The sequence below is a fragment of the Acipenser ruthenus genome, chromosome 2, assembly GCF_902713425.1.
Source record: "Acipenser ruthenus chromosome 2, fAciRut3.2 maternal haplotype, whole genome shotgun sequence".
Classification (NCBI taxonomy): domain Eukaryota; kingdom Metazoa; phylum Chordata; class Actinopteri; order Acipenseriformes; family Acipenseridae; genus Acipenser; species Acipenser ruthenus.
The window spans coordinates 23,238,200-23,251,471 of record NC_081190.1 but is presented as its reverse complement, the minus strand read 5'-3'; the positions used below and the strand labels follow the sequence as shown (position 1 = coordinate 23,251,471).

Sequence of the window (13,272 nt, the reverse complement as noted above, 5' to 3'; positions counted from 1 at the left end):
TAGAATTTGTATTTGTGTGTGTGTGTGTGTTTGTGGAACATCTAAAAGTTATATTTCATTAACACTAGAACCGCCTTTTACAATACATGTTTTGATTTTGAATATAACCTACAATATTCAGTTTTATTTATATATACAGTACTGTGCAAAAGTTTTAGGCAGGTGTGAAAAAATGCTGTAAAGTAAGAATGCTTTCAAAAATAGACATTTTAATAGATTATATTTATCAATTAACTAAATGCAAAGTGAGTGAACAGAAGAAAAATCTAAATCAAATCCATATTTGGTGTGACCACCCTTTGCCTTCAAAGCAGCATCAATTCTTCTAGGTACACTTGCACACAGTTTTTGAAGGAACTCAGCAGTTCTTCTGTGGATTTAGGCAGGCTCAGTTGCTTCTCTCTCTTCATGTAATCCCAGACAGACTCGATGATGTTGAGATCAGGGCTCTGTGGGGGCCATACCATCACTTCCAGGACTCCTTGTTCTTCTTTACGCTGAAGATAGTTCTTAATGACTTTCGCTGTATGTTTGGGGTCATTGTCATGCTGCAGAATAAATTTGGGGCCAATCAGATGCCTCCCTAATATATATATATATATATATATATATATATATATATATATATATATATATATATATATATATATATATATATATTATACAAGCCTGTTGTTATCTCGACTGGACTTAGCAGCCATCAATTCCTTTGTTTTGTACAAGGTAGGAGAGATTTAATCTTGAAGCTAGCCACAGCGCTTCAGCAGAAACATTTTGACAAGGAAACTGCAAAGCTGCAGGCTGTTTAAAATGTACCGGTGGTTGTAGGTATGAGTATAACCGCAGCGGTTCTAGTGTTGAAGTAGTCCATAAATGCACAGTGTGTGTGTGTGTGTGTGTGTGTGTGTGTGCTGAGGGGGGGGGGGGGGGTCTATGTTTTGTATGGCCTTTCTGCTTTAGATTACCTGATATTAAGTCAGAAAAACTGGATCTTGACTGCTAAAACCTCGTGAGCCACAAGCACGATTCCTGCTCTGGTTTACATGGGTTTTTACAGCTACTTTTATCGTGAGAAAGCGATTGACCCTGCCCTTAAATGTCCAAAATTCAAAATGTCCACTCTAGTGCACTGATAGTGTAAGGATTATTGCCCACATTGTCAAACAGGTAACACTATATTTTTCAGAAACACACTACTTACTCTTTAAGAAAATCTGACGGTACCCTTCAATTTTGTTTTTGATCGAATATGACTTCCACATTGTAGTCATGGGAGTTTTTGATTTCTGGATGCTCAAACGGGTTGAGATAGTAATAATTGTATTATATAATTATATTGTCAAGTTCGATTGTGGGTACCATACAAAAACAGTATTACAAAGTAACTGCACTGTCAAAGCAGAGACCCTTACATTTCCCCCTGTCACAGGATGGCTTGAGCGGTGATGTCAGACCCGGAAGAAACATACAGTACTGCTGGGTGAAATAGTGAATGCTCTTGCTTGCGCCGGTTTATTGCAAATAAAAGGTTTAAACAGAAAACAAAACACTGAACAAAACAAACGGCGCGGTGGCCAAAACAGACAAACAAACGGTGGACGAACGCTACACAAACAAGTATTGTTTCTGTTTTTTTCTTATTCTTATTTTAATCTCCTCTCCATACCCGTCCTCCACTCATGAACACACAACCCCGAGTGAGTGAAACACTGCATCTTTAATGCAGCTGTACCGAGACTCGATTGCTTATCAGTCATTCAGTTGGAATCTCGGTACATCTGCAAGTGAACTAATTGTGCTTCCCGTGCTTCCATAATATACACCCTTTACCTGCATGTGAAGTGACTGCCATCCTCGTGTCTAAATACAAATATACATTTTAAATCACTCATGCTCAACATAGCCCCATTATATCCCATGCACCAATACCTATACACCAACATTAACACACCACATGCAACATATAAACATAAAATACACACGGGCGGGGCACACTGCCACATTCCCTATGTTGTTTATGTCCTTAGGGATGTTGAATATAAAATATAACAAAATAAATATAACCTGTTTATCCTATAAACACCAAAATAATGTACAGATATGTCCAAAGTTTTGCAACACCTTATAAAATTAACACATTTTGCTTCATAAAGTCGAAATGAAACCTGCTGAATAATGTTACGTTAACATATTGAATGACATATGACATACCGCTTTGTAGTTTTCCATATACAGTGCACTCTGTTTATAAGAATCACATCCGTCCCGGCTGATTTGATTCTTGTAAGCGGCTGATTCTTAAAAGTGCTGCAGAATCAGTATGTTAGTATGAGAATAAGAGCTTTGTTCCCTGCAGTGTAATGGGTTGACCACTAGATGTGGAAGCCTGTGTGCAATGCAGAAGTAAGAGAAAGAAATAAAAACTAAAGAGTAAGAGATCTGTTTGTTCCAGTACGATACTGTGCAAATAAGTAAAGTAATCACAGTATATGTGTAGTTCTGGGGGGAACATATAATTTGATTTGTTTTGATTTGTATTTGTTTAGTTGGGTAAATGGCTTATCCGTCCTGACGTCAGACAGGGACCACACAAAGTATTGTTTAGTTAGTGCTCCAGCTGAGAGCTAGGCTTATTTTGTTTTTGTTTTATTAGCAGTTGTTTCCGCACTGCACTGTAAGAAATAAAACCAACACCGGTTTTAAACTGTAAATCAAGACTCCAGCCTGATCATTTACACTGCCCTCGGCCACATCACATTACAATTAGAAAAAGCACCTCCACACATCAGCATTTTAAATACAGTATACAAATGTCAATGGTGCTTAGTCACTGAGTAAGCAACTTGTTATATGATCATGATTCTGTTTACTCAAGGCTGCAGAATCCTATTTTACTACAGTATAGTTGAGAAGTGATCGTTTCGTGAGGGTGCCCAGTTTATCTGCTGTGTGGTGGTACGTGTAATGGCCTTTGAATTAAAATAACAGTATTTTACGATCAGGACTACCACTGCATTTAAGCATCTGTGGCTTACGTATTTATTATTAAAATTCTAAGGTGATGCAAAACTTCTGGCCATAGCTGTAGACCATTACTTATTTAGCATTCACTGAGGTGGTTTTGTACCCGATTCCTGTCACAGCTCCAAATGCTTCACCACATCAAAATTCCAGAGAAATACACGTGGGCATTGCAATAAAGAACAGACTAATTCACGTTCTGGATTGTAGAAAAAAGGCAGACACAGATTTTTGGCCATTGACAGAAAACCTTAAGATAGCTAAAAAATAAACAAAATAGCAGAAACAGTAATAAGCTACAATTAATTCAAGAAACAAAATACCAAAATATATTTTTGTAGGGATTACTTTTATAAATAATACATACAGTGTCTCAATGAGGACGTTAGCCAGTTTGTCCTGCAGCTCCAGCTTGAAGCAGGAGAAACTGCCACCAGGAATACTTTTAACCCACTGAACATCAGCATGCAGTGCTGCCATCAGATAGTTGTACAGTAGATTTGTCTGGTTCTAAATGCTACAGGAACATCCAACATAGCATTCAATTTATAGAGAAATACCATTTAAATTGATCCACTGGGGGACTGACTGACTGACTGAACGTTTCTAAGGTGACTTTAAGGTTTAATTAAGTTAAAGGTTTGGGGTAAAATTGTGATTTAAGGTTAGGATTAGGCTTAGATACAATGGATTGGATGTTATTATTATTATTATTATTATTATTATTTATTTCTTAGCAGACGCCCTTATCCAGGGCGACTTACAATCGTAAGCAAATACATTTCAAGTGTTACAATACAAGTAATACAATAAGAGCAAGAAATACAATAACTTTTGTTCAAGCAAGGATGTTCCTGGATGAATCAAAAATGCCTGGCAAAGGGCAAGGGAACAGGAAAGGAAAGTGCTGATTACACCTGGAAGTGACAGTGCGCTGATCCATGTAAAAAATGTTCTGTTCTGAAATGGAGCCACAATACTAAGTTAATGTTTCAGAAGGGTCTTGCAGCAATCCTAACATTACAGGTACCACACCAGAGTGAAATGTTGCAGGGCAGCAAGTAGATTAAGATGGCTTTTATATAACAAAGACTTTATTCGTCCCAAATGTTTTACCCTTGGATCGATTCCAGGTGTGCTGTTAAGCTACAGGAAGTCAAAGCCCAGATATATAGAAAGGGTAGAAATGATTTTCTTTAGCATGATACAGCAGGCGCTAAAGACACAGCAGGCTTCTTAAACTAGACAGTTCTTTACACATGAAATTAATAAGCATGAAATAAACATGGACTAGCCTGTTAGTAGTATCTGGCTGATTTACATCCAGTAGTCTGTTTTTTTTTTATGTGTCTTTTATGTAAAAGCTCAACTGTATTTAGGAGTAAAGGCACACCACATTAATTGCACTTGATGTATTGAGCAGATTTTAAAGATTAAAGTCAGATTTTGATCCTGGGAGAATGCAGACTGTAGTCTGAAACTGAAGGCCCTGTAAATGCAAGCATGTGATAGATGTGTATTTAAACAAGTGATGATGTATGGAATTTCATGTAACCCTGTGACCCTTTTTCTTTTTGGAATACCGCCAACTGTTTATTCCTTGACTACCTCATGCTGGGTCAGAGTTGTAAGGCAATTCTGACCAATTTCTTTCAAAATGTGTGTTTTTGCTAAATTTAATTTTGGATTGTTTGTGATTTTCATTATGAAATGTGAAGGTTCTATTGTTTTCTAAAACTGTAAAAAAAAAGATTACCATACAGTGGTCCCTTTCCCCACTGTTAGATTTTTGTACATTTTAGGAGCTAAATATAATGCTGGTTCCATTTCAATTCGAAGACGACCACCAATGACATTATGTATGGGATATGCCTGCCCATTGGGTAGGTATCACTGAGCTCTCTATACCAGAGCTGCCGATAGGCCCCTTCCTGGGATGACGCACTCGGTCCCGCTCACCGAGGGATTAAAACCGTAATTCTGAGGAAGCCATTTCTCTTTTTCCTTCTGAAGACGGTACGGTAAGGGTGCACATTATACTAGAAAAATTATGGTAAATGTTTTTACAGGTACAAATCGTGTTTATTTTATAGGTTACTTGGATTTTGAAGCAGTTCCATTTATATTGACTTTTTACATCTGCAGGTATTCATTTAAATGCGAGAAACATGATAATTACACAAGAAACAATCCCTTTCCTTATGATTATTAAGTACCAATCAATGACAGTGTCTTCTAACAGTGTGACTTTATACAAAATGATATCCAGTTGCAAAAAATGGAATCCCCTGTCATTGCCTAATCAATCAATACTACTTATATTGCATCTGTGGTTCTTACCGTTATTTCATCAATGTTATACATTTTTAAAATTAAAATAAACTTCCTTTACCTTTGATAGATCCTGCCTCTTCTACAGATAATGTCCAATAAGTTTTAGTAAATCATAATTAAGCTTGTGCCCTTCCACATGATTTAAGTGACAATTATTAAAAACAAGCTTTTAATAATGTAATCCTTTGCTTTCTCGTGATTGGCTGTTAAGTCACTCAATCTGAAATATCATTGGACACAATGTTCAATGAGCCCTACTCATGAACTATTTAAATCTTAGTGAACAGAAGAATACATTGGCTAGGGACGTTCTAAGCATAGCAGTCATGTTGCTAAATGGCAAAAGTATTTTGATAAAATCTCAACAACAATAGAACATTCTGACTATTAATAAAAATAGTAATAAACAGATCTATTTGAAAAGCTTAATCATCAGATGTAGTTTCATGTTCTGTTGCCTCTAAATCCATTTCTTTTTATTGTATATTTTCATACCATACTAAGATTTTTCACAATAGGAGTGAATGCGGTATCTGGCACCTTTCAATTGGAACTGATCAAAGAGATAGAAGTGTGCTGTATGCCAGATCTCTTTCAGTGTCCGTAGCTATCAAACTGTGGAATTCCCGGTTACAGGGGCTGCATTTGATGTTCTTTTAGTCCCATGAAAGGCATCTGTTCCAAAGCTGATAGATACACAATCCCTACCAATGTGCTTCTTTATTGTAAGCCTTGCAGTCGTATTATATGTTTTCTGCAAACTTATGGCAATGCAAGTTATTATTATTATTACATTTTCTTTAGTGATGAAACCCATGTCCGTTTCTTAATTTAATTGAATTGCCCATACCTGTAACTACGTCACACTTTAGTCTTAGACAAACTGTCCCTCATCTGTATGTTTAGGAGGCTGTGTGGTCCAGTGGTTAAAGAAAAGGGCTTGTAATCAGGAGGTCCCCGGTTCAAATCCCACCTCAGCCACTGACTCATTGTGTGACCCTGAGCAAGTCACTTAACCTCCTTGTGCTCCGTCTTTCGGGTGAGACGTAGTTGTAAGTGACTCTGCAGCTGATGCATAGTTCACACACCCTAGTCTCTGTAAGTCGCCTTGGATAAAGGCATCTGCTAAATAAACAAAAAATAATAAATAATAATAATAATGTTACACTTCTTTAGTATAAAGTATCGATCATATCAGAATATGGACATAAATAGAGGCATCTGCCTCTACATATATGTATACAGGATAGATACACAAAAAACACTGCATACTGTAATCCTAACTCTAACCAATAGGTACACCCTGACCCCATTTGTAGTGCTTGTGGATTAAAGATTAGTGAAAAAAAGGAATGAAGTATGAAATGTATCTCTATTCTAAGGACAGTAGGTGGTTCTTCTTCATTTACAATGGTGCTGTTAGGCGCTTATAAGTCACCTATGCCAACCGGGACCTAAGTGGCAAATGTAATTGCTATCTGAAAAATTGAGCGAATAACGTTGGATTATTGTAACAAGAAATGAAATCAATTATACGACGGGCTAGATAAGAATTTATAACATTGACACTTTTTCAAACCCACAAAGATAATGCTGTATTCTTATATTGAGTATTAAATGTGTTACATTTTAAGTGGAACTGAGTCACATGTGGTGCTGTGATCAGTACAGCATTGTTAAAGGCATTGACAGTAGTCTACAGTAATGTTCCTTGGTGGTTTTCCATTCCAGTTCTGTGGGACAGTTTTTATCTTCTGAGATCAAATGTACTCGTCAGCAAGGTTTCATAAAGTAATGGCTGGAAGAAAATCAACAGACTCTGAATACTTCAAAAACTTCAAGCAGTGTGTATTTTGGAACTGTGCAAAGATGATGCTGAACCCAACTGAACTGCAGATCGCTGTATGTGTACAATGGAACAGGCTTCAGTCTGGCCGGGCATGATGACAGCTGTGCAAGAGCACCTTCTATGATAAAATGGATATGTGATGTAGAGCCTTGCTACCCGACCTGAGCCCGACGGGACCCGACTAAATGTACAGTATTAAAACACTGCTCTTTAATTCACCCTTAGTTTTCTTTGTTTTAATTTTTTCTTGCACTTGTAATGTGCTCTCATAGGCAAGCGTGAAACTTGGTTTATATCATGACCCGCTTTATATAACGAATTATGCCTGCACGACAATGATGATATAAAGCGGGTTCATCTCGTGAAAAAAAAAAAAAACTTGGAGAATGTGTAGCAGTGGAGCGTTCTGTTGCTGGAACGGGTACGTCTAAATCCATTATTTGGAAAACATTGTTGTATGAATACGACATTTTTGTATTCAGCGATACTAAAAGTCCATGTGGCTTTGTACAATGCAAATCTTGCAAAATATTACTGAAATATGACAGCACACTGAAAAGTGATGTATTCATCCGGTAGTTGTTTTAAAAGCCATAGTGGTGGTGTAATATTTGTTGTTGAATGTTAATTTAGCTGTTTAATATGATATAGGCTTGTCCAAAATGAGTATGCGAATTTGCAAGAGCATCTTCTGTGTGGCTATTTATGGTAACAAAGTTTTGACGAAGCCTGTTGTCGTCTTCTTTTAAATCATGCAGTGTCTGATTACTAGGAAAGGAAATAAATGAGATATGATTAATTGAGAGTGATTTTTTCTTTATTTATGTTTTGGAAACCAGGAATACTTTACCCTGAAGTTACTTGGTTGCAGTATCATATGTTAAGAATATATTTGTGGAGAGGGTCGAGTATGCGAATATTTCAAAGGTCTATGGCTCGGGTTGGGTTCGGATTTTGTTTGGTCGGGTTCGGATCTGGTTTTAAATTTAGGCCTGAGCAGACCTCTAATGTGATAAACATTTATTTTCTTACAGGTATAGCATACTTAAGTGGGATGTGCAGTGAGAAAAGAAAGTGCATCCTTGCTGAGGACAATGGACTTAATCTGGCATTTACAATCGCTCACGAGATGGGGCACAAGTAAGGCATTCTTTTTCCTGAATGTTTGTAAGATATTAAAGGTCTGTAAAAATGCATTTGCTTTGCATAACTCAAGTTCTTGGTTATGAAAGACACTTTATTGGAAAGGTGTCATTTTTAGCATCAGTTATATGCTATATCCCCAGGTTCCTAGCATACTAATTAAAATATGTGAAAAAATCAAATACACCTTTAACCAGCCATAGTGTGTGCATACAAGTGACTATATAAACCTTTACCAAATGTGTTGAATACCATTCTTTGGTGTAAAAAAGTCTAAGAATTCATACCATGTGTTCTTTATGGACAAATAGCCTACATTCGTCTGAATGCCACGTGGGAACTGTAAATCCCTTTGCGGTTTAGGCTTTATGATATGTGTTGCTCATCTTAACTTGATAATGAGGGTGTTTATAATGTACAGTACTCTAGGTACAGAAGTGGAAATTGTGTGATAAACATGGTTAATAGTATTCGGGTAGCTTTTCACTGGGGAAGAACAGAGCTCAAATCTACTGTAACCCTCTGATACAGCATACACCTCTCCATGTGAATAAAGCATTTTGTCGACAAAATCTGAAATCTTGCTGAAGTTGACAAAATATTTATTTAATAACTATAATATAACAATCGAATAGGCTGTGCCACAATGATTTATATTTACTTTTCTTTACTTCTAGACCTGTATTATAATAATTTTTGATGGACATACAGTAAAATGTCATGAGTAAAAGAATGTAGGCAGGCAACAAGACTGAAGAAAGTGGCTTTTTGAAAATTAAATCAATGCAAAGAATCGGGTTAGAATCTTACACTGAATTTTAAGTATACAGAGGCCGTGCATTGGCTGTATACCTGCATTTTAATAAACTCTTGGTTTTATTAAATACACAAACTTGTGGTGAAAGAACATTTCAGAAAACATGCTTTCCCCTTTAAAATTATAGTGAAATACAAACTGTCAAAACATTAAACCCAACTATGATGACGTCATCAAGGTAAATATGAGTTAAGAATTGCTATAGGTCATATACTTGTCATATTTATTTGAGTAGCTTCTTATTCATTAATCGTTGCTGAGTTCCATTACTGCTTCTCAAGAGGTGCACATCATAGCTAAGTTAGACAGAACTGTCAGAGCGCTCTGCCCTAACAAACTGACACAGTGGGAGACACTTCATCCTAAGAATGATTTTAATCTTTGTCAGCAGAGTGAATGTTAAGCTGAAAACAAAACTATGACATATTACTGATAAGGAGAAAACAGTACCAACACAAAATGTGTTAATTCCCTTTCAAGTATGAAATATAACCATTACTGAATGGGTATTTACCTCCTAAAGACCCGATACTTGAAAATTGTATATCAAAGCTGCTCAGCGAGCCTGTGACGTAGTCCTGGCCCTGGCCCCGACAGCACAAAAGGACTGCGCTCACAGATCTCGGCGCCACTTTTCCTTTCCAGACTGACTTGATTGGAGAGCCTTGTTCAGATAAGTACTTGTTCCTTCTATCTGTATATATTGTGCTATGAAACTAATCGCTGTGAAAGTTAATGACATGTATTGTGTGCACTACAGCCTGTTGCTTGTTACATCCCGCTGCGGCCTTGTGCCCCACGTGAAGCCAGCGGCTCGAGTCGCTCCTTCCCAGGGATCCAGCAACATAACTTGTGTGGCAAAGTGGTTAACAGTGTGCAGGTGATCAATAATCAGACAAACAACGATAATCCAGGTGCAATGAAGGTTTAATTGTATAATCCAATGCCTAATGGCTAACAACAGTAAACAATAACAATGTTAATGGAGCAATACAGCGGCGTGTATTGCTTATTTATAATCCGCAGGTTTGCCCCAAAATAATAAGTCCCGTTTCAATTCACCCACACGTAACACATACACAAACACAAACACCAGTCCATAGTGGGTGCTCTAGTGTTCGTGGTGAATACAGTTCTTTAGTGACAACAAAAGTGCAGTGTTGTTGATCCGGGTTTAGTGCTGGCCTTTGGCGACAGCTCCAGATCGTGTTAGCCATCCAAATACTTACAAACAGTATTATTAACGACAAACAAAAACAAACAAAACACTCACGTTTCACAGCACAGGTTCTCCTTCTGGTCATTTAACGTAACCATTCATAAAGGAACAGATCACATCACGACGTCCCCTTTTTATAACGTCACCCATGACCCCTTGGTCAACGAGCGCATCCGCTCCTCCAGTCCGTGGATGCCATGCCATTTCCCGTCCAGGTCATTGAGTTCGTATACCGTAGCTTTGCCCCTTTTGTAGATGGTCGACTTCCACCTAACCCTGGGAATAAACTGTCTTGCCATTTAGTGCAGGGTATTCTGTTCCCTTTATGGAGCTGCCTCGCAGGTCGGGAGGGACTGCGAACCGGTGTACTCGTATTGAACCGGTACTGAGGTCACTGACCCGCACCACTCCTGACCTGGTACTGTACCGGCACCGAACCGGGACCGAGGTTGATGCACCTGTCCCAGCTCTGTCCCAGTGCCATTCCGGACTGTACCCATACTGACCCGGTGCTAAAGTCATCAAACCGGTACTGACCCGGTCCTACACAGTGCAAAAGCCACCCAACCAGTACCAAACCGGCCTGGTGCCAACCAGGTTCTGAACCAGTACTGCACCAGTCAACCAGTCTGTGGAATTGGAGACTTTCCATCCACCTCCTTTCCAGTCTGACAGAGAGCAACAGCTCCATACACTCTGCCTAGTTCGGGCCCTGGAGTACTATGTTGACAGGACAGAAAATAGGAGACAGTCTGAACAATTTTTTGACTGCTGTTGTCCCCTATGGTCAAGCCCTGTCTAAGCAGTGGCTGTCCAAGTGGATAGCAGACACAGTCAGCTGGCCAACTCGCCCCCTCCAGAAAAGCTCACTGCCCATTCCACCAGGGGCCTTGCAACTTCGTGGGCTTTATTCCAGGGTGCATATGCAATACGGCGATGTTGGCTACTCTCCATACCTTCCTAGGTTCTCCATGCTGAATGTCGTGGATCCTCAGAACCCTGGTTTTGAAAGTAGGGTATTAAGGGCGGCTTCTGTTGACCCTTACAACAGGCACAGAGGTGAGTTTCCCCCTCAAATTTTATACCCTAGCTACTTGTTACTACGGTTCCGAATGGTAACGCACAGGACAACCTTCGGTTAGCCTTGTAGCACTCCAGTCATCTGCAATCTTGCCCTTGCGACAGCTTTGGTACACCCACCCATTTGGTAATGGTTACATTTTGTACTTTAAAGGGAATTTTAAGTTATTATCATAACCTTGTTTCCCTGAAATTGAAATGTAACCATTAACCTTCAAGGTCACTGCGTCCATGATTGCAGCAGACTTAAAGGAAAAATGACGCTAAGATCTGTGACCTTTTGTGCCCTCAGGGGCGGGGCCATGACTGAGTCACAGGCTCGCTGAGCAGCTTTGGTATACAATGTTGATGATTGGGGTCTTTAGGATGTAAACACCAATATGGTACTGGTTACATTTCTATTTCAGGGAACCAAGGTTATGATAATAAACTAACGTTCTATAGGGTGATACAAAACCTTTGGCCGTAGATGTCGCTATAATTAAACAATGACTCACTCATCCTCCTGGATAGAGCAAAATGCATAACCATAAATCTGAGAAATAAAAATATCAGTGTTACTCAAAGATTAAAATAGCATATCTTTGAATTGTTTAAAACTGTGATCCCTCTCAATTTTGCACTTTTGATCTCAGATCTGGAGTATCATGTTTATTAAAATGTTATGTAATAGATAGATAGATAGATAGATTTACACTTTGTGTCTGTAATTTAAAGACACAAAAACCCTAGATGAGTCATTGTGTGCCTGCATGTATGCCAAAGAGACTCAGCAAGGTTTGTCATTTCTTGGCAAGGCATGTACAAAAGCAGCACTCATCCATAGCAGTGATGCAAACAACCCCAACTTGGGGTCATTCTCAAGGCTAAGCGACTTTAAAAAAAACCTTTTACAAAATCATGGGAAATTGGGTCAAATAGTCAAGACCAGTTTGTGCTAATGAGATAGAGCTTTTGGATTTCACGAATGAGGCTTTGTTTGGCAGACATTTTGGAAAAGCATCTCTCTCCCATTATCCAACACAGAAGAAGAGCTACGGTACCCCCATTTCAGAAGTGCAGTACAGTATATTTTAGGCTAACATCTATTTTGACTTTGACCGTCTGTGTTGTTTAGACAGTTAAATATATCTTTTGGATTTGTTTTCACACAATTTTGTGCCCCGTCCAGTCACATAATTATTGTCCCCTTATGGCAATGGTTTGCTTCCCAGGGAATGAGTCCCAAAATCAAACCGGAGTTCAGCACCTTCAATCAATTTTGTTTCTTACTCACAGACTGTGAAGAAACCTTTCATTGAAATTCTATGGTCCCATCCATTGTTACACCACTCTTTTCTCAATGACATTTACCTTTTTTGCTTCTTCACTGTGACTCTGGTGAAGAGATACTTTGGAACATCACTATTTGCAAAGCTTTAATTTGTGTATTATTTAAATAGTACATTTTGTATGATTAAAATACAGTGTCATAGTCTTCATACTCATTCCAGACTGTCATTTGCTTATTTAACAATAGTCTAGGACAGGGTGGCCTCTAGAACAGTTCCATACATTTTAAACTGTATTTAATTCAGACTTGGAAAAAGAAAAACTTTCTTAAAATAACTCTGGAGTTAAAGATGGAATGTAAAGTTTATTTTTGTTTCTATGTAGATCTTGACGTGTGACGTGTTGCATAGCAACTCAACACATTTTGTCATTCCCCTTACATTTAACCACCAGGAATGCTTTGTTTTTGTTCACAAAACTCCCATTTCTAGTTGTATCAGTTGCATTACCTGTATTGATTCAATGAGCAATTTAACT

General features: G+C 38.3%; 1 protein-coding gene across 1 annotated transcript in view; it reads left to right on the top strand.

The window, feature by feature from the left end:
• LOC117408601 (A disintegrin and metalloproteinase with thrombospondin motifs 19-like) overlaps nt 1-13,272 on the top strand; it is a 117,029-nt gene that overhangs the window by 22,295 nt on the left and 81,462 nt on the right. The window contains exon 8 of the mRNA XM_058992319.1: nt 8,239-8,344. Coding sequence (XP_058848302.1) covers nt 8,239-8,344 — 106 coding nt within the window. The remainder of the gene's footprint in view (nt 1-8,238; nt 8,345-13,272) is intronic.